This window comes from Chiloscyllium plagiosum, chromosome 4, assembly GCF_004010195.1.
Source record: "Chiloscyllium plagiosum isolate BGI_BamShark_2017 chromosome 4, ASM401019v2, whole genome shotgun sequence".
Lineage (NCBI taxonomy): Eukaryota > Metazoa > Chordata > Chondrichthyes > Orectolobiformes > Hemiscylliidae > Chiloscyllium > Chiloscyllium plagiosum.
The window spans coordinates 66,177,016-66,200,005 of record NC_057713.1 but is presented as its reverse complement, the minus strand read 5'-3'; the positions used below and the strand labels follow the sequence as shown (position 1 = coordinate 66,200,005).

The following is a 22,990-nucleotide window of genomic DNA, read 5'->3' as shown; positions in this document are numbered from 1 at the left end:
ACTTCTGTCATGATAGTTATTGTATTTATTTCCAGTCATTTTTCTCCCCTTGTATATTTTGTAGTTTTGGGATGTTATCAGTGTCTTCCACAGTGAAGACTGGTGCAAAGTACTTACTTAACTCCTCTGCCATTCCCTGGTCCTACATTATTTTCCCAGTCTCATTCTCTAAAGTGCTGAAAATGTGTTGCTGAAAAAGCGCAGCAGGTCAGGCAGCATCCAAGGAGCAGGAGAATCGACGTTTCGGGCATAAGCCCTTCTTCAGGACTGGCCTTGGATGCTACCTGACCTGCGCTTTTCCAGCAACACATTTTCAGGTCTGATCTCCAGCATCTGCAGTCCTCACTTCCTCATTCTCTAAAGTGCCTGTGTTGTATTTCACTTTGGCTTCCCTCCCTTTATATACTGGAATAAACTCTTGATGTCAGTCTTGATATTTACAATTTTACCCTCCAGGTGTGTCTTTTTCTTTAAGACTTTCCCAATCCTCTGGCTTATCACAAACCTTTGCCTTATTGTATGTTGTTTTTCTTTCAATCTGATACTATCCAAGTTAACCATGGTTTGCTTATTCTTTTCCTTGCATCCTTGTTCCTCATTGGTCACAGCAACGACATATTCTAATGAACTATTTTCTTAAATGACGATCATTGATCCTCAACTGTTTTTGCTGCAAAGCTGCTTTACCAGTCCCGTGTAGTCAGTGCTGTCCTCATTCCTCTTCCAATAACCCTTGTATAAGCTTAGTACAATTTTCCTATCCCAAGTTCCTGTTCAAACGGAGTGCTAAATTCTGCCATGTGAAGTCCACTGCTTCTGAGGGGATCTTCTACTCTGGTTTGTTTGTTTGTTTGCTGTTCTTTATTACCTGCCCTCATTACCTCCTGAAATTATTCTCCATTCCGCGATATTGCTACTGTTAGTGTACCTATGGACTGCTTCAACCGGCCTGGTCTTGCTGTTTTATTTCTCTTCTCCACCCATAAGGATTATGCTTCTGCTTCAAGATCATTTCTTGTGCTTAATATTTCCCAGCAATGCTGGTCCACCACCCTTTCTTTAAAAAGTTACATCCTTGGGAGAAAGTGAGGACTGCAGATGCTGGAGATCAGAGCTGAAAAATGTGTTCAGGAATCTTAAAGAAGAGCTTATGCCCGAAACGTCGATTCTCCTGCTCCTTGGATGCTGCCTGACCTACTGCGCTTTTCCAGCAACACATTTTTCAGCAAAGTTACATCCCTGTGAATATTCACCTTGTAATGCTTTCTCTCTCGTGGCCATAAGATCATCCTCCACCTACATTTGTACTGTTAATTCGTCAGATCGATGGGTCATCTTCAGGGTGCAAACTGTAGTTAGTGGAAAACAAGAATCGGTGTTAGGTCCTCAGCTATTTATGATCAATATTAAATGCTTTCTTAGAGGCTTGTTGGTTGTTTTGTCAGCAAAAGATAGTAGGTTGGAAGGCAAATGGAGTTTACAGATAATCTGTAAATGGATAATGCCTTGATAAGAGTGAGCAAAAATTTGGAGGTAGAGTATATGTGAGATTGGAAATGTGTTGCTGGAAAAGCGCAGCAGGTCAGGCAGCATTGTCCATTTTGTCAGGAAGAATAGATTCCAGGAGTAGGCCATTTGGCCCTTTGGTCTGCTCTGCTATTTCAAGCTGATAATGGTTGATCCTCTATCACAATGTCATATTCCTGCTTTTTTCTCAAAGCCCTTCATGCCTTTTAAAATGTAAAATGTAAATTATTTCTTGAATGTGTTCAGTGACATGGCCTTCACAGCCTGCTGTGGTAAAGAATTTCACAGGTTCAGTACACTTTTTTGAAATTTTTCTTCCCCTCCAATCCTTAATGGTTCACCCCCTACCCAGAGATGGCAGCCCCTAGTTCAAGACTCTCCAACCATGGAAAGCATCCTCCCTGAGCCAAGTCTGTTTAGTCCTGTTAGTTTTGTTTCAATCAGATCCTCTCTCACCATTCTAAACTCTGGTTCATCTGGGTCTATATACACTAATGTCTCCTATTAAGACAGTCTTGCCAACCCTGGCGTCAGCCTAGTGATCCTTCACTGCACTCAATCTATGGCAATTATGTCCTTTCTTGGGTGGGGAGACCAAAACTACATGCAGTACTCCTATGTGTGATCTTACCAAGGCCCTTTAACTACAGTAAGATATCCCTACTTCTGAACTCAAATCCTGTTCCAATAAAGGCTGATATACCATTTGCATTTTGAATTGCTTGCTGAAACTGCCTATCTGTTTTTATTGACTGGTGTATAGGAACACCAGATCTCTTTGTCCCTCCATGTTGCCCCATTGTTATGGAGCAGACCAAATCACCTCAAAACATTCAGAAGGTAGTCTGGACCCTAAGTCTTTTTTTTTATTATTGTAAGGTGTTGCATTCCAGATGCAATTGTTGGTCAAACTACTTGACGTTAAGTAAAACGCACTTGTGTTTTAACTGTAGTGTAAAAATAGACAAAATAAGCATAAGAAAAGAATCTGAAACTATTGAAATGCTTAACAAAATAATAGATGTATTAACTACTAAAATAACTGTTCCAATATAGTAAAATCTCAAACATACCCTTGGCAAAAGACAGTTTCAGTAAATCGGATTGTCTTACAGGCAATGGAGAACTAGCCATTTGGATACAGAACTGGCTCAAAGGTAGAAGACAGAGGATGATGGTGGAGGGTTTTTCAGATTGTAGGCCTGTAACCAGTGGAGTGCCACAAGGATCGGTGCTGGGTCCTCTGCTTCTGTCATTTACACAAATGATTTGGAATGCGAGCATAAGAGGTACAGTTAGTAAGTTTGCAGATGACACCAAAATTGGAGATGTAGTGGACGGCGAAGAGGGTTACCTCATTACAACAGGATCTGGACCAGATGGGCCAATGGGCTGAGAAGTGGCAGGTGGAGTTTAATTCAGATAAATGCGAGGTGGTGCGTTTTGGGAAAGCAAACCTTAGCAGGACTTATACACTTAATGGTAAGGTCCTAGGGAGTGTTGCTGAACCAAGAGACCTTGGAGTGCAGGTTCATAGCTCCTTGAAAGTGGAGTCACAGGTAGATAGGATAGTGAAGAAGGCATTTGTTATGCTTTCCTTTATTGGTCAGAGTATTGAGTACAGTAGTTGGGAGGTCATGTTGCGGCTGTACATGACATTGGTTAGGCCACTGTTCGAATATTGCGTGCAATTCTGGTCTTCCTCTTGGAAAGATGTTGTGAAACGTGAAAGGGTTCAGAAAAGATTTAAAAGGATGTTGCCAGGGTTGAAGGACTTGAGCTATAGGGAGAGGCTGAACAGGTTGGGGTGGAGCGTTGGAGGCTGAGGGGTGACCTTATAGAGGTTTACAAAATTATGAGGGGCATGGATAAAATAAATAGACAAAGTCTTTTCCCTGGGGTCGGGGTGTCCAGAACTAGAGGGCATAGGTTTAGGATGAGAGGGGAAAGATATAAGAGACGTAAGGGGCAACTTTTTCACGGAGAGGGTGGTACGTGTATGGAATGAACTGCCAGAGGATGTGGTGGAGGCTGGTACAATTGCAACATTTAAGAGGCATTTGGATGGGTATATGAATAGGAAGGGTTTGGAGAGATATGGGTCGAGTGCTGGCAGGTGGGACTAAATTGGGTTGGGATATCTGGTCAGCATGCACAGGTTGCACCGAAGGGTCTGTTTTGAGACCAGCATGGAAAGATATATATTGTCGCTTGCAACGGCAGCTTCAAGACCCCAGTAACTGCTATTACTGCAAAACTAAAAATCGTGGTACTGTGGGAGCTTGATCCCACCCATTCAGGCTGCTTATGTTCTTAGATTAGATTAGATTACTTACAATGTGGAAACAGGCCCTTCGGCCCAACAAGTCCACACCGACCCGCCGAAGTGCAACCCACCCAGACCCATTCCCCTACATTTGCCTCTGCACCTAACAACACTATGGGCAATTTAGCATGGCCAATTCACCTGACCTGCACATTTTTGGACTGTGGGAGGAAACCGGAGCACCCGGAGGAAACCCACGCAGACACGGGGAGAATGTGCAAACTCCACACAGTCAGTCGCCTGAGGCAGGAACTGAACCCGGGTCTCTGGCGCTGTGAGGCAACAGTGCTAACCACTATGCCACCGTGCTTCCCACAAATTCTAATTTAAGAAAAAACCCAGGCCCCTCAAGCTGCTTACTAGTGGCTCTGATTAGACTGGGAGAAAGTGAGGACTGCAGATGCTGGAGATCAGAGCTGAAAAATATGTTGCTGGAAAAGCGCAGCAGGTCAGGCAGCATCCAAGGAGCAGGAGAATCGGCGTTTCGGGCATAAGCCCTTCTTCAGGCTCTGATTAGACTGCTTGCTTGGCCAGTGGTTAACACAGCTTTCAGGCTATCAAATGCCTTCTGGCATTCCTTTTGTCCACTGAAATTTTCTGCGCTACTTCAAATCAGTCAGTGGAGCAACCACACTGCTAAAATTCTGTACAAACTTCCAATAAAAACCTCTCAATCCCAGGAATCATAGTACTTCCCTCTTTGTCAATCGTGTGAGAAGCTCCCTAATAACATATGTTTTCACATCCTATGGGGCCATCTTTCCCTGTTCAATAACATGGTCCAGGAACGTGACTTGATCTTTTGCGAACTCACTCTTAGCCAAGTTCATCACCAAGCCTGCTTCTCAAAGTTGATTGCACAATTTCATTGGATGCTCCAAATGTTCCTTCCATGTATGATTAAAGATCACCACCAGATAGTCAATGTACACCACACAATTGGGTAGTCCTGAAATGACTTCATTGATTAGAGTTTGAAATATGACTGGTGCATTTTTCATACCAAATAGCTTGATTTTAAACTGGTATAGTCAATTTGACACCATGAAAGCCCCAAACTTCCTTTTACTTTTTCTGATGAAAGTACTTGACAGTATCCTCTGAGTAAGTCCAACTTTGAGAAGTTGCTTGTCCAACCTTCTCAACACCATCTTCCAGATATGGCAAAGGTATAAATAAGTTTTTGTAATTGCATTGACTTTGAAACTCCACACACAATCATTGGCTACTATCTGATTTTAGCATAGTTACTGTGGGGGAGCTCCATTTGCTGCAGTTCAATTCAATTATAATGTCTTGTACATGCATTCAATCTCTTTAATCTGTGGCAATTTTAGAGGATTAAGTCTATAAGGAGTTGATAAATGTGGAGCTGGAAAAAACACAGCAGGTCAAGCAGCACCAAGAGCAGGAGAGTCGATGTTTTGGGCAGAACCTTTCATCAGGACTATAAGGATGTTGCTTGTATAGCATTTCTTTTGCCTACATCATGTAATCAGATTAGTACTTCCCAGCTTATTCCCACATATCTCCCCATGTGATTGTTATAACATTCAATTCATTTTTGATTTTCCTCTGGAAGATAACTCAATTTATTCAAATTTTTAAGAACTTTCTCATTTAATTTGAGGAATGTCCAGTTCAGAATCATCTGAGCTTGTTTCTTCATTTTGTGCTGTAACCGGTAACACCATCTTTTGCTTTTCTTCCTTATCAAGATACATTTTGAGCATATTCACGTGACGTACTGAGATTTCTTCCTTCCCTGACGTAAATAGTTCACCTCACTCACTCAGTTTCTTTTCAATTTGATAAGACCCACTAAACCTTGCCCTTTAAAAATTCGCCTACCATTGGAAGTAACACTAACACTTTATCTCCACTAGCAAAGTTGCAAATTTGATTTTTTTTTTCGTCTGCTTCCTGTTTCATCACTGCTCTGCAACCTTTTAAATGCTGTCTAGCCAACTCACCCTCTCTATTTAATCTTTCCCTAAACTTTGACACCAAATTTTATCCAAATGTATGGTTTCTGAACTCTGGCTCAACAATTTTTAGGGCAGCACGGTGGTTCAGTGGTTGGCACTGCTGCAAGATTCCAACCTTGAGCGACTGTGTGGAGTTTGCACATTCTGTCTGTGTCTGCATGGATTTCCTCCAGGTGCTCCGATTTCCTCCCACAGTCCAAAGCTGTGCAGGTTAGGTCAATTGGCTATGCTAAATTGCCCATAGTGTTCAGCGGTGTGTTGATTAGGTGCAGAAGTCTGGGGTAAATATAGGATTTTATGAGAATGGGTCTGGGTGGGTTACTCTTCAGATGGTTGGTGTGGACCTTTTGGGGCGAAGGGCAAGTTTTCACACTGTAGGGATTCTATGATTTCTCCTTAATTTCAGTGGTGGACTGAATTTGTTGATTTCATTAGGGGTGTCCCTAATTGCAAAAAGTATAACTGAAATTCCTTCATCCCATTTATAGTCTGGGATAGTCTGGACTATAATCTGTCAATATGTCTTTAAAGTTTACCAGCATTCTAATGCAGACTTGGCAGAGAAATAACAGGTGGAGTTCAAGCCAAACAAATGCGAGGTGATGCATTTTAGAAGATAAAATTCAGGTGCAAATTATTATACAGTAAATGGTAGAGCCCTTGGGGGCATTGACATACAGAACAATCTGGGCATACAGTTCCACACTTTCCTGAAAGTGAAAATACAGTGTGATAAGGTGGTCAAGAAGGCACACAGCATGCTTTCCTTCGTCGGCTAGATGATTGAATGTAAAAGTTGGCAAGTTGTGTTACAGTTGTACAGAACTTTTAGTTAGGCCATATTTGGAATATTGTGTGGGGTTCTGGTCACACTACCAGAAGGGTATAGATGCTTTAGAGTGGGTGCAGAGAAAGCTTAATAGAATGTTATGTGGTCTGGAGGGTTTTAGCTATGAGGAGAAGTTGGATATACTTGGTTTCATTGGAAAGACGGAGGCTGAGGGGTGACCTGATCAATGCCATTTGGGAGTAAGGAAAATAAGCTAAAATACAAATGACTGCAGGTCAAAATTGAGAGTCATTGATAGGATGGATAGTCAGAAGCTTTTTCCTCTGGTGGAAGAGTCAACTAAAAGGGCACAGGTTCAAGGTGAAAGCGGAAAAGTTTTGGGAAGAAGTGCAGAGGAAAAGGTTTTTACCCAAAGGCAGGTGGGTGCCTGGACCCCTCTGCCAGTGGAAGTGTTGTAGCAGGCATGTGAGCAACATTTAAGGCACATGAACGGGAGGCAAACAGAGGGGGTAGAAATCACACATTGGCCTAAATAAGGACCAGGAATTGACGGAGGCTTGGTGATCCAAAGGGCCTATTCCCGTGCTGTGCTAAATTGAATTAATGCTCCCTGCAATTTTGAATGGTGTACAATGGATTTGCATTGTCTTATTCCTAAGCTATTCATAACTTGATTGAATAAATTTGATGTAAAATTTGACACTATCTGATTTGTATCTCTGTAGGTAGTATACGATTATTTTTTTAAAAAATTGAGTAGCTCTTCTGCAATCATTTTAGCCTCAGGAAATCTAGTAGACACATCCATTATAGTCAACAAATAATAATTCCCAATTCATGTTTTAGGTCAGTCCTGTGCAATCAATTATGACTCTAGTAAAAGATGTCCTTAAGTGCAGGAATGGGTATTAAAGGTGGTGGTTTTATCACTGCCTGATGTTTTCTAAATAATTGACACGTATGACATGTCTGTTAAAATTCAACCACATTCTTATGCAGTCAAATAAAAAGGTCAAATATGTTTTTGTAGTCTAGCTTATTTTCCTTCCTCCCAAATGCTGACTTATTAGTAATTCATGTGTTACCAACTGCACCTCTGATCCATCGATAATACAACTCGAACTGCCCATTTTTCATCTATCTGAATATGTGATGGTATTTCTTTCCTCATCAAGATATCATTTTCAAGATAACATTCTGGGATACACTCCGATCTTCTTCTTTGTATGCTTTTTGATCCAACAGCTTTAGGCTTTCATTTTTTTTGTTGTAACTCAAATAGTTTCTCTGAAGTAAAAGAAATACACTTTTTCCTCCATCTGTTCTTGTTTTCTTCTCAATTATTTGATTAGACATGGACTGTGATAATTGTACTTCAACTTTGTTATCTTTATTCTTTGATTTCTTCTCTTGCTTTAACCTGTGCCTTTGTCACCTTGTTACCACACAATCAGGCAGAATCCAAGGATATACTTTCTGTAACACCTCAATTGCCTGACTTTTCACTAATTTTTCAACCACAATAGGCATCACTCCCACCTCTGATCCAGCTATATTATTGCAAAGGATAAACTGTATTTCCAGAACTGAGAATTTCTGTATTATTTCTACCACCACTACTTTAGTTTTCATCAGTCTCCAACTTCACTTTACATAATGGAACATTGCTCACTTCACCATGATTTCCACATTACCTCCTTTACTGGCAGTACTCCTTCTGAATTAAATATCTCCTTATCTCTCTCCATCAAAAATTCACTTTCTTCTGTATCTCTTAAAATTGCAATTTCTTTATCTGCTCCTCCTGGAATAAATAAACAAGTAAATCTTGCCCTTTTAAGTAAACTCTTTAAAGAGATCTGGCAGTTTCTTGTCAACCAATACCTGACCAGGTTGACAAACTTTTGCAGCTTTTTAGCTTCCCCTACTACTTCCTTTACCACTTCAGTACTCACTGGCTTATCTTATTTTCCTATATCAGTTTTCCCAGTACTTTGTCTAAACCACCAACGCTGCAACTTCATGTGGCCTACTTTATTATTGTGAAAAGTCCCTAGTGTTTTTACTTGTTTCCCTTCTAGTTTCCTTTTCACCCTGTCGTAAACAATCTTTACTATCTTCACTGAGATCTCCTTTTTCCCTTATCACCTAAGGATTTGTCTTTGCCCCAGTTTTTATGCCCCTTAGTTTGAAATTGATGTCAGAGGCCAAACTTTGATTTATGAGCCAAATCAATCGGCCATTTCCACTGCTAGTCTAGAAGTATTAAGGCTTTGCTCTTCTACATGAGTTCTCACTGCTTCCGGAAGTAAGTTCTTGAACTACTCCAAAATAATCACTTTAAGTGTCCTATGTTTGATATAATTTGAATGTCCGAATTCACCTAGCAAAATTACTTTTGATCCTTTGCAATTTCATATGTTTGATTTGATATATTGTTGCACATACCTAGATACAGTGAAAAGGTTTGTTTTGCGAGCAGTACAAACAGATCATACCATATAAAAGTTCATTAGGGTAGTAGAACAGAGCTAAGCAGACAACATTACAACTGCAGAGAAAGCACAGTGAGATCAACATTGAATTTAAAATATGAGATTCATTCAGAGGTCTAGTAACATCAGGAAATAAGCTGTTCTTGAGTCTATCTATGCATACGTACAAACTTTTATATCTTCTGCCCAATGGAAGGGGGTATAACTGAAATTAGACCGGGCTCCCTCCTCCGATTCCTAAAACATTGCCAGTAGATTTCTGATACTACCTCATCTGCACTAAAGATGGTGCTTTTCACTTCCTTATACTCCAGATATCTCCTTGTAGTGATGCAAATACCTCACTGGCTCTACCTACCAACTTCCTTTGAATCAACAATACTCATATGGTCACCAGCCACTTCAACTGAACACTGACAGCTCCCAACTCTAGCTTGTTCACCAGTTCTGAAAGCTTTACTCCAATTTATTATAGACTGGACCGGACCAGTTCAAACCCCTCAAAATGTATTCAGAAGATTAGTCCGAGTCTAACCTTTCCTTCCTGACATAAGTGTCAGGGGTGGCCTTGCAGATGCAATTAATTTGGTCAAATTAGTTAACGTTGAGCAAAACACAATTTATTTTTGCACTACATTTAAAATACACATGAAATAAAAAGAAAAGAATTGGCTCGAGTGTAACTCTATCCAAATTCTTAAGAAAATATATATATACTAATTACTGTTAATTAACTGTTCCAATATAGTAACATCTCTCAAACACACTCTTGGCAAAAGGCAGATTCAGTAAAATAAATTGTCATATAGGTGATTCTCTATTCCAGGAGAAAGAAAAACACGAAGAGAAAACTGACAGAGAAGCAGGGAAAGATGTACTGTAGCTTCACCCAGCTTCAAGACACCAGCAACCGCTTCTGTTGGAAAACTGAAACTAAAAATTGTGGTTCTGTAGAAGCTTGACTCCACCCATTCAAGCCGCTTCTATTGTTCCGACTATTTTTTTATTTTAATAAACGTGCTTCCAGGCCCTTCAAACTGTTTACTTTAGTACCTCTGAGTAGACTACTCTGCTCCTCTCCCACATTCCCTTGATTCCTTAAAAGGACAAACCTATTGTATCGTCACATAATATATTAACTGTTTAAATAACGCTCTTCTGTTTTTCACACCAAAGTGTATAACTTCACATTTAGTCACTGCCTCTGCTAAATGTTTAGCCACTTATTCAACTTGTTTAACTCCCCTTGAGGCTTCCTTGCATCCGCCTTGACGTTCAATCCTGCCCAGTTTTGTGTTGTGTTACACAGAACAGTACAGGCCCTTCGGCCCACGATGTTGAACCAAGCATTTATCTTAATCTAAGATCAATCTAACCTACACACCACTCGATTTACTGCTGCCCATGTGCTTGTCCACTAGCCGCTTAAATGTCCCTAATGTCTCTGACTCTACTACCATTCCATGCACCCACCACACTCTGAATAGGAGGCCAAGGATATGCAGGTCCTTGGCCGCCTCCATCACCAGACCCTGACCACATGACACCTGGAGGAAGAGCGCCTCATCTTCCGCCTAGGAACCCTCCAACCACACGGGATGAATGTAGATTCCCTACCTTTTATCTCAGCCCGCTTGGCACACCAGCCTCATTCCATTTGAACTGAGGTGGACAAAATTTAAAAATCACAACACCAGATTATAGTCCTACACGTCTATTTGGAAGTACAAGCTTTTCAAACACTGCTCCTTCGTCAGGTAGCTAGTGGGGCAGGATCATAGAATACAGAATTTATAGTAAAAGATCAAAGTGTCATTCAAGTGATGAGATGTATTGAGCAAACCTTGATTGCTAGACAGCTTCCAAAATTTTAGACAGATTTTTAAAATTTATATTTTTATATCACAGGGATAAATAATTATTTAATTCATGCACATGTTCTTTAAGTATTAACCGGTGACTATCCACAGTCAGTCAGTTCCTTAATCAGATTTGTCAATTCATGTCTCACCCTCCTAGTTTCCCTCAGTCACTTGACCCCAAGGGACCCTGCAAAACAAGATTGGTAATTAATCCTTTTCTCATTGCAGAGTACTCAGTCTCCAATAGCCTGATTTCTACTTGTTTCTTAAATGTATTAGTTGTCTTTAAAAAAAACTATGGATCGAAACGCAAGTTTAAGTCACCCTTCCTTTGCATCTCTGTTGCTGTTTGGGGGCCTGTGGACAACACCCAGCAACATTTTCTGCCCCTTCATATTTCTTAGCTACCACACATACAAATTCCACGTTTATGATTTTCCAAGCCTATATCCTTCCTGTTAAGTACATAGTTTATTTCTTTACTAACAATGCTATCCCACACCCTTTCCATTTTTGTCTGCCCTTCCTAACTAATGAATGCTCCTGGATGTTCAGTTCCCCTCTTCGGTAACCCTGCAGCTGTAATTGCAACTATATCATAACTGACTATCTATTTGCATTACTAATTCAATTACTTTATTGTGAATGTTCTAAACATTAAGATATGACCCCTTTAGACTTGTCTGTTTAACCTTGTTAGTCATCTTAACTTTATTTTGCACTATGGCTCCATTTGTTTCTTGACCTTGTTCTTCTGCCTTCCACTTTTGCTGCTTGTGTTTCTGTCTCTTGTTTCTCTCTCCTCTGTCTCACTGCTCAGTTTCCCACACCCTTGGTCTTCTAGTTTGTAACCCTGCCCAATAGCATCAAATGCTCCTCCTGAGGACATTGGGTCCAGACGTGCCCTGATGCAATCCCTTCTGCTTAAAATATTAATTCTAAGTAGAGGGAGTTTACAAAATACTGCAGTACAAAGGGATCTAGATGTCCTTATTTATGAATCTCAAGATCATCATGCAGATACAAGAAATAATTAGCAGAAGGGATGAATTATAAAAGTAGATAAATCATCTTACGAAGATTTTGATTGCCTTTCTTAAAGGGACTTTCCTGAACTGTTTCTCAGTTCCAGTAAAGGTTCACTATCCTGATTGCTGGGATGAGGGGTTAATTGGCTTGTGCCAAATTCACTAGAATTTAGAAGAAGGAGAAAATATTCTGAAAGGCACTTTGGATTCTCATAGGGAAGTCCAAAGCTGTACTTTATAAAATAAGGTGCTCCTCATTTAAGAGGGAGACAAAGAGGAATGTCTTGTGACAGTATTTGCTGTTTAGAACCATCTTCCCCAATGCACAGTAAAAACTGGGTCATTCAATGCTTTTAAGACTTTTTTTCATTTGTTTAGATTTTTGATTTGTGAGGAAGTACCAAGATATAGTGTATATTGTGCATCTTCAATAGTCCAGCCCTCTTCTGCTTGCTCCTGTATGATAGTTGACCTATTTTCCTAACCAATCTCTTCAGATATTTGCATTCCAAAATTTGTTTAGAATAAACAACTCTTCCCAAGTAGGTAAAAACAATGACTGCAGATGCTGGAAACCAGATTCTGGATTAGTGGTGCTGGAAAAGCACAGCAGTTCAGGCAGCATCCAAGGAGCAGTAAAATCGACGTTTCGGGCAAAAGCCCTTCATCAGGAATGGGATTGCCAATTAACCCTACTCTAAATTAATCTCTTCCCTCATTCGTTCCACCACATAATATTGCAAGAAACTCTCGATTGCATGAACTCATCCTCCAGTTGTCTGATTATTTTGTCTGACTTAGTGAAGGTGAAAGTTTATCACATTTACTGCATTACGTTTGTCACAAACTGCTCTAGTTTTTTTTTATTCGGACTCTGTCCCTCCTTATGGTTACTTTGGAACCATTCGTAGATCATTCCGAGCAGTCTTTCCTGTGTGTTAGCTCTTATCTCATTTCCTGATTCTACTCCTTGCTGTTCCTCTAAGGAATGCAGGTCTACCTATCAAATAAGGGCTTTAGTGGGTCAAGAAAGCTACTTAACGCAACCTTCTAAATAATTAGGACTGTACAGTAAATGTTGTCCTTGCCAGCAATGCATTCATATCCTTTGAACAGATTTTTTTTAAAATTAACATGTGGCTCATGTTTGTGTTTTAGACCTATTGCTCCTGTCACAATGAACTTCAGAATGAATATGTCATCTTGGTAAGTGTTGGATTACAATGGGTGTCATTTGTAATTACCACTGGAGTTTGGCTTGTATGGTGTGTGAAAGTAAGAATCTTTAGTAAAATATTTTGTAATGTTTCTTTAGATTAATTTTAATAATTTTTGGCAGTTCCTGTAATGTTGCAAATAAGTTCTGCCCTTATCTGCCCATTCCTGTTTGTCTGTCAGTTATATTTTTAGTGTTTAGTGTCTTGTTTGACTTTACGCAGCTGCAATCCCTACCATGCAATAATGAGAGGATTCAAATACAGCAGCGGATGTCCTGCTGCAATTGTACATGGCCTTGATGAGACCACACCTAGAATGTTGTCATTTTGGTCTCCTTATTTGAGAGAGTATGTTCTGGCTATGGTGAGAATATAACTAAGGTTTACCGGTTTGATTCCTAGTCTGGCAGAACTGAAGCGTAAAGGGACACCACGTCATTTCGGATGATATTCACTGGCATTTACAGGAGTGGGGAGAGATCTTGTAGAAACCTGTAAGTTCTAAAAGGCTTAGACAAAATAAAGGCAGAAAGGATGATCCCATTTACCCAGAGGTCTAGAACAAGGGAACACAATCTGGGGTTGGCCATTTAGTAATGAGGTGAGAAGAAATTTCTTTACCTAGAGTTGTGAGCCTGTGGACTTCTCTGCCACAAATTTGTTGGAGCTAAAACATTGAATATTTTCAGGGAAGAGTCTGATGTAGTTCTTAGGGCTAAATGGATCAAAGGCTGCAGGGAGAAAGCAGGAACAGAGTATTAAGTAGGATGATCAGCCATGGTCATATTAAATACTGGAGCAGTTTTGACGGGGCCAGATGGGCTGCTAGTGCTCCTATTTTCTACGGATCTATAAAGCAGCTGAAGGCAACCTATAGCAGCACTTGAATAAGTTTTTGCTGTTAAATTGCAAGTAAAATTTGCTGCATATCAGTGTGATACAAAGACTGTTGAACAAAGAAGTTGAATAAGTGCTTCTCCCGATTCTGTTAACACCAACCGTCCCTGAGTATCGGGCTAATATTTAGGAAATTATCTTTGACCAAACCTCCACTGGATCAGCCACTTCAATGCTATGGCAACGTGAACTAGGCAGAGGTATATTGGAAGCACAAGTAGGCCATTTAACACCTCAAACCTGCTCTGCCATTCAGTAAGGCCGTTGCTGATCCATATCATAAATCAGTTTATCCAAGAATCTGTATCGATTTGATACCCACATCTAACAAAAATCTGGTAATTTGTCTTCAAAATTGTTTTGAAATGCACCACCTTTTGTGACAGAAATTCCAGATTTCTACAAGCCTTTGTGTGCAGAAGTATTTCCTGATTTTATTCTTAAATTGCTCTATTCTGATTTAAGATTTTATATTTTACTCTACGACCACACACAACAGTTCATGTCTGCAGTGAATGAAATGATGTCAGCCAGGTGGACCTGATTGGGGCTGTTTTACCTGGCCCGTTCAGACAGTCCTGGCTGACCGATATAAAAAGAAGTGTCAGAGGTTCTATTCACTCTGAGAACTGGCTCTGAAATAACTAGGTCAGTGTCACGTGCTACGCACATTTAAATAAAGGGTGACTTGGTAATGGGATATCAGCCTTCGTGTGGTTATTTCAATGTCTATCTAGTCAGTATTTGTTTAAACATTTTAATTACCTTAATCAGACCACTTCTCTGTCTCCTATACTGAAAGGAAGGAGTACAAGCCAAGTTTACCCACTGTGTTCTTTTAATTTAATCCTGTCTGCTCTGCTATCATATGGTTTGTTCTGTGATGATCACCGCCTCCATTCTGCCATTCCTGAGATAAATAATGTGCACTGCATGTGGTTTCTGACAAGGACTTCATTCAATTGAAGTGTAACCTTTGTATTTGGCCCATGTGAGATATAGGCCAGCATTCCATGATTCATTCAAGGTTTTGTTTTGCCTATCTGCTTGATTTTAATGATCCTTTACTTGGATTTCCATGTTTCTTTGCTGGTTCAGAAAATAACTTTCAAATCTGAATGGCATCAAACCTGTTCAATTGAACTCCATCTGACATAGTATTCCTAACTTAATTGAATCTATTGCTTTGTTTCCAGCCATGGATCAGTTTATCATGTTGTCTCCTCTTAAGTCAGAAGTTTGAGTTCAATTCTTCAGAGATTTGAGCATAAAACTGTAGGCTGGCATTACAGTCAGTATGGAGGGAGTACTGCACTGTTGGAGGGCCCATTTTTTTCCCTATGGGTAAGGTTTTAAGCTGACAGCATCCTCATTATGTGGTGAGCATAAAAGATCTTGACTGTACTTCAGATAAGAGCAGGGGTCTATCCTTGCTGTCATAGCCAATATTTATCCTTCAGTCAACATCCATTTTGTTAATGACCAGACAGTTTTTAGTTTCAATCATGTAGCTGTTTATGGCAGCATTTTGTGGGCAAATTGGTTGGTATACAACAGTGACTACACTTGAGAAATATTTTGATTGCAAAGCACTTTGAGATGTTCTGTGATAATGAAATTGCTCAAGAAATGCAAATTCTTTTTTATCCGATATAATCTAAAACAGAAGCTGGAAACCCATTAATAAGTAACTTATGACTGGTGATGCTTTTCCACAATCCCAGGGATAAAGTCAGGACTGTGAAGATACAGGAATGGTAGGGTAGTGGTAATACTGGGTTAATAATGTAGAAGCCCAGACAAATGTTGGAAGACATGAGTTTATATCCCAAAACACTAATTAATGAAATTTAAATCCATAAAGCTGGAATATAAAAATACTTTGTATGGTGAGTATAAAGCTAAATTCTCATCTTGGTTCACTGTCCCTTTTAGGAAAAGAAATCTGCTGCTTTTACCCTGTTTGGCCTAATGGAACAAAGTGGAAGACAATAGCATAGTGGCAATGTAATTGGACCAGTAATCTAGAATTCTTACTAAAGAATGAATGTTGGGGGGGGGGGCATCCCACCACAGCAGCTGGTAGAATGTAAATTGATTTAGTAAAATCTGGAATGTCAACCTCATTCTAGTATCACTGACCATGAATTTATCATTATATCTAGTTCACGAAGGCCTGTCAGGTAAGGGTGGCAGATATTATGGAGGTCAACATGAGAAATTAACATGGTCTTTAGGTAAACAGAACGATAATATTGTATTTCACACTCTATACGGAGTGGAAATTTTAATGTACCAAAGTTAAAGCTCACTGTCTGCTGAGATACAGAACAACTTCAAGTTTATACAGATTCCAGTATGACCACAACAATTCCATATTTCAATATCCATATGTCACCACATTATCTTTGTTTCTCACACACTTCGTAGGCATTGTCAATTCTCTTCCAAGGCCTCTGATAGTGTAGCTTCTACTTAGTAAACATTCTGAATGCCTGGTTTACTAGTTTTCACATGACTTTTTTTAGCTTTGCTTATTATTGATTTTATATGGCTAAAGTTTAACACACTTAACTCTTTCAACTGACTTCCTTTCACTTCAATTGACAAAACTCTAGCCAGAGAGACAATAGCCAACCTCCTGGACAAGCAGAGCAGACAACACGACAGGGAACCTATCAACAAGGACTACATACCCAAACTACTAGACATGTGCTTGACGACACTAAAAGGATATGAACAGATCGATGGAACATCTATGAGCTAACCCATCTCTGGGCTCATAGCAGAAGCAATGATGCAAAGCTTGGGACAAACAGCCTTCCCACAAATCCAACCTAAATTCTGATCGGATACATGGACGACACTACTTATTATTAAGAGAACAGAAATCGAGAACGCACACAGATATATCGTAGGATCATGTGGGAAGCAAGAGAGGAAATTGCCACCGTGGGCGGCACGGTGGCCCAGTGGTTAGCACTGCAGCCTCGCAGCGCCAGAGACCCGGGTTCAATTCCCGACTCAGGCGACTGACTGTGTGGAGTTTGCACGTTCTCCCCATGTCTGCGTGGGTTTCCTCCGGGTGCTCCAGTTTCCTCCCACAGTCCTAAAGATGTGCAGGTCAGGTGAATTGGCCATACTAAATTGCCCGTAGTGTTAGGTAAGGGGTAAATGTAGGGGTATGGGTGGGTTGCGCTTTGGCGGGTCGGTGTGGACTTGTTGGGCCGAAGGGCCTGTTTCCACACTGTAATGTAATCTAATCTAAACCCAATACACTGGCGACTACAACAAACAACTGGAACTTGCGACCGGAAGTAGCAGGAACGGAACCAAATAAATTCCAGAAGACAGTACAGCAATGTTTCACAGAAGGCTCCAAAGCACTAGCAAGGAATGTAACATGTGAAAATCAACTTGCCAGCTCGCGAACATACCCACAACTACGTCAACTGGCACCCGAACTACAAAACTTAATGCAAACCTTGAACTAACTTCCTTCCACACAACTTCCCCTCCCCCCCCCCCCCCTCCAAAAATACGCGCGCACTCACACACAACCCCACCAAGTCCACTTGAGAATACAAAGTAATAATCAGAATGTGCAACTTCTCAAAAGAAGAGAGAAACATAATTGTCTCCCCAAATTGAGAGAACTGAAATTGAATCAAAAACGAGTTATTTTCAAATTTGTCAATAAAACATTCCTTTTTTGTAGGTTTGATATCATTGGGCTTTCTGTGGATTCTGTGGAAGATGAAGGTGGAATAAAAAATGCAGCAGAAAGTGGTAAGTGTGTACAGCCTCTTATGTCTAACTTTAATTAAGTGAAAAATTGATGTTGATAAAATAATTTATACCCATGTTGAGAATTTCTAGAGCTAGACTAAATTGGAACTTCTGTTTCATCCATTAACTGTTTCTGAAAATTTAGAACTGGCTAACATTAAAAAATTATATTGCTCATCTGCCATCTGTTAAGTCATCAGTGTTCTTACTTATATTACTGTTATTGCACATTTTCTGGCGCACCCACAGATTTTTTCCTCTTTGCCAATCTTTAATATTTCATGTTGTCTTTAAAAAAAGAAAATGGCCATGAAATGAAATAAATTTTTTAAGGTCCAAATGTGTTATCATGAAATAATTAACTTGCAACTCTTTAGATTAACAGGGTTGTAGTAAGATATTGCTACCAAGTTATTTGTTTAATAAACAGTGTTACGTTGGCAAGGCATTGTACCTTAGCTTACCTCACTGTTTACCAGCATAAGGAGTATTGTAGATTGTGGGATGTAGAAAGCCCCTTTATCTCTTGAAAAATCACATTTTTACTTATTTTCAGTGTGTAATTTTAATGCCCCCAAATAAATGGCCAAGATATAGTGTATACTTGCATTAGTTGTCAACTTCAATTCTTCACTTCATAGGTTGGTAATTACTTATTAGTTTAGAATCCCTACAGTGTGGAAACAAGCCCTTCGGCCCAACAATCCACACCGACCCTCCGAAGACCCAGACCCATTTCCCTCTGACTACTGCGCCTAACACTATGGCCAATTCACCTGACCTGCACATCTTAGGACTGTAGGAGGAAACCGGAGCACCTGGAGGAAACCCACACAGGCAAGGGGAGAATGTGCAAACTCCACACAGACAGTCGCCCGAGGCTAGAATCTAACCTGGGACCTTGGTGCTGTGAGGCAGCAGTGCTAGCCACTGTGCCACCCAATTTTTTTCTTTTGGTAACCCACCCTATATTTACCCCTAACTAACGCACCTAACACATTGAGTTATACTTGTAAAACTGGTGCAAGGGATCAAGCAGACGATGTGAGCTATGTTGCAAAATTACATGGGAATCTTTAAAATTCTCTGCAGAATAGACACTACTTAATGAAGAATAAAATGACGAACACCAACGCACATGCTGGTTGATGACCTTATTTATACTCTGTAGACAGGTGTACCTTGTTTTTGGAGAAACTTTCAAGGCTTAAAGGGCAATTTACATGTCGACATTGTAATTGTCAGTCTTTTATGGAGACAGTTATTTAATGAAGGTTTTCTTTTAAGATATTTTAAAGATGATGATTGTCAACATCTAGTGTGTAAGAAATCTTTTTCTCTAATCTGCCAAGGTGTCTCTGCAGTTTTCTGTACATTTAGTACTCTGCATGGTATCAACTTGACACTTCAGCATTAAAGCTGAAAATGTGTTGCTGGAAAAGCGCAGCAGGTCAGGCAGCATCCAAGGAGCAGGAGAATCGATGTTTCGGGCATAAGCCCTTCTTCAGGCAGGGCTTCTTCAGCATTAAAATCAGGATAGAATTAATCCCCTGTTACCTTTCATTTTAATATCATATATGAGCATGGGGGTCAGGATCTATGAGCATATTGCCTGAAAATTCCTAAGCTCCATTAGCATAGTCATCTTTTCAATGATTGCTTTTTTTTGTCATTGCCTGTTGAGCTTAAAAGTCAAACTGTTTTGGTTGACTGTTATTACTATTAAGATTATTTTAGTACCACACCCACCAGAATCCATATCTGCTTTTTTGGATAAGTTTAGTGTTGTATAACATTCAGCATCTTGTGTGAACCTAAATTTTCCCCTTGTACCTGTTAACCTCTTGCAGCTTCAATTACTCCAGGACAGTGTGTTAACTTTGCCTTTTTGCAAAGTTCATCATCTATCTCTGTTCGTACCTAGCCCCTCTACCTCAAGGACTTACCTTCGTGATTTGAACCTGCTTGTTCTGCTATTGTTTCCTTATTGGTTTTTTTTAGCCTGGACTCCTGTCCAATGCTTTCTCTTGCATTTCTATTCAGTTTGAAGATATTCTGCTTTGCTCTCTGCAGCTCTGATTCAAGACCACTGCTGTCTTATATGCTTCCAGACTTTTTAAAACTACTTTATTCCTTCCTCTGCATATACCACCATCTCCACTTGTAATGTACTCTGGGAAATTTTTAAAAAATAAATTGAGCCCTGTAGAATACACATTGCTTCTAATGTTTGATTACTTGGTTGGCATTATGGGGAAAATAAAACCATGCAGTCACTTGTCATTTTGAGGTTCTGTGTCAATGGGTTCCTGGAATACACTGCAACTTTTTTTAAAAAATGCATTATTAACATCTTTCTAAATAATACATCCATAATGCGTAGATAATGTCATTTTGAAATGCCCATCTTTATTCTGTGTACTAAACAAAAAGGTATTTGTTAAAAGCCATTTTAGACCACTTAAGTTAATTGCTCTTCAAAAAAACTACTTGCTGTGGATGTCTTCAGTTTGTTTTGCTAATCTGGGTGAAGGTGCTATTTAATTTTGGCTCAGTGTTGGTACTCTTGCCTCTTGAGTCAGAAGTTTCAAATTTAGCTTAAGACTTGAGCATAAAATCCAGTCTGACACTCCAGTGCATGGCGTTGAAATTCTGCACTTCTGAGGTGCCATTATTTCAAATGGGATATTAAATTGAGGTTCCATCTGTCCTCTTAGATGTGCATTACATGGAGCATTCCATGAAACACTTTCAGAAAACTGTGGAGAATAAATAGTGTTGGAGAGGAGGCCCATGACTGACTAGGAGTGAGTGGTGATCAAGACCAAGCAAAGAAATTGAAGGGTGGATGCATTGGGGGCTGAATATTGTCATCAAAGGCAGAAGTCGGAAGCGTGAACCTGTGTCGAGTTCCTGCCTCTAACCTACCATGAAGCATTTTTTTCGTGTGGCTTATTGACCTGAGAGACAGGTATAGAGATGGGATACCAGGGAAACTGATCACATTCTGGGCAAATGTTTGCTGATTGTGAAGACCCTAAATTATCAAATCTTCTAACTGACCAGGGCAAATGTAGAGTTAAGGTCTGGAACAAGAGTCATAGTCTTAGAGTGGTACAGCTTGTCAAACCAGTCTGCACTGAACATGCATCACTGAACCAGTCTGCACTGAACATGCATCACTGAACCAGTCTGCACTGAACATGCATCACTGAACCAGTCTGCACTGAACATGCATCACTGAACCAGTCTGCACTGAACATGCATCACTGAACCAGTCTGCACTGAACATGCATCACTGAACCAGTCTGCACTGAACATGCATCACTGAACCAGTCTGCACTGAACATGCATCACTGAACCAGTCTGCACTGAACATGCATCACTGAACCAGTCTGCACTGAACATGCATCACTGAACCAGTCTGCACTGAACATGCATCACTGAACCAGTCTGCACTGAACATGCATCACTGAACCAGTCTGCACTGAACATGCATCACTGAACCAGTCTGCACTGAACATGCATCACTGAACCAGTCTGCACTGAACATGCATCACTGAACCAGTCTGCACTGAACATGCATCACTGAACCAGTCTGCACTGAACATGCATCACTGAACCAGTCTGCACTGAACATGCATCACTGAACCAGTCTGCACTGAACATGCATCACTGAACCAGTCTGCACTGAACATGCATCACTGAACCAGTCTGCACTGAACATGCATCACTGAACCAGTCTGCACTGAACATGCATCACTGAACCAGTCTGCAACTCCCGCCTCAGGCGACTCTGTGTGGAGTTTGCACATTCTCCCCGTGTCTGCGTGGGTTTCCTCCGGGTGCTCCGGTTTCCTCCCACAATCCAAAAAAATCTGCAGGTTAGGTGAATTGGCCATGCTAAATTGCCCGTAGTGTTAGGTGAAGGGGTAAATGTAGGAGTATGGGTCTGGGTGGTATACGCTTCGGCGGGTTGTTGTGGACTTGTTGGGCCGAAGGGCCTGTTTCCACACTGTAAGTAATCTAATCTAATCTAATCTAATAATCTGATCAAGTCCCATTTGCCAGAATTTGGCCCATATTCTTCTAAATCCTTCTATTCATATACCCATCCAGATTCCTTATAAATGTTGTAATTGCACTTGTCTCCTCCACTTCTGGCGGCTCAATCCATACACTCACCACCCTCTTGAAAAAGTTAATGTTGATTATTAAAATTAATCGTTCAATTAGTTTATCAAAGCTTTCAATGTTTAATCAAATAAAGCTGCTTCCGCAATGCAAACCCTGTGCTAATCATCTTCAGGAAGTTCCTAATAACGGCCACCCAAAGCCATGAAAGTTCCTGGGAAGTCAGAAGCTAACTTCCTTAGTTGCCTAGTGACCTCAGCATGCTCAGTTAACAAGGTTGATGTCTTTACTTGCCCCACTTCAAAACCCCCACCGTGCTGGTGGTCTTAAATGCAATTGTGCTTGGGAATGGACTGACTAGCTTCGGGAACAAAAAGTCAAAGTAGGATGTTATCCAAAAGAAAGTAAGTATTGGTTGGCACTTCAGTTTTTTTTGTCTGTGTTACTTTGCAAGTTTTAAACTTGCAGCTTAAAATAATCATATTAATTGATTTAGGTATAGTTACTAAGATATTAGCTCTCAGCAAGCCTAGAGACATGGATAAATTCCAGGGGATGAGACACATGTACACATGCATGAGCATGCACTTTAGGAAAGCAGATGGATCACTATTTGGAAGAGTAAGACGAGGCAGGAAGTGCAAGAGTCTTCAGTGAGTGTTATTCACATACTGGTATTTAGCATTGAAGGCTGTGGGGATTGATTTCCTCCTTGGAGTGTCGCTTATACCTGTCACCAATGAGCAAGGGGTTTCATTATGAGGAAGAGTGGATAATAGTAAAGAATAAAATACAATTAGTATAGGAGATTGCATAGTGGACAGACAGACGACTCCAACAATCATTGTGAGTGCCTCATAGTGTGTTGCCTCACTGGTGCTTGGATGAAGGACACCATAGAGAGAGTGCACAGCATTCTGTAGAGAGAAAAGCCTGA

The 22,990-nt window shown here is 40.3% G+C and overlaps 1 protein-coding gene across 5 annotated transcripts in view; it reads left to right on the top strand.

Annotated features, from left to right (window-relative positions):
• lypla1 (lysophospholipase 1) overlaps positions 1–22,990 on the top strand; it is a 93,017-nt gene that overhangs the window by 39,201 nt on the left and 30,826 nt on the right. For all 5 annotated transcript variants that reach the window (XM_043688340.1, XM_043688339.1, XM_043688338.1 and 2 more), the window contains exons 4-5: positions 13,175–13,222; positions 17,849–17,919. In XM_043688340.1, coding sequence (XP_043544275.1) covers positions 13,175–13,222; positions 17,849–17,919 — 119 coding nt within the window. The remainder of the gene's footprint in view (positions 1–13,174; positions 13,223–17,848; positions 17,920–22,990) is intronic.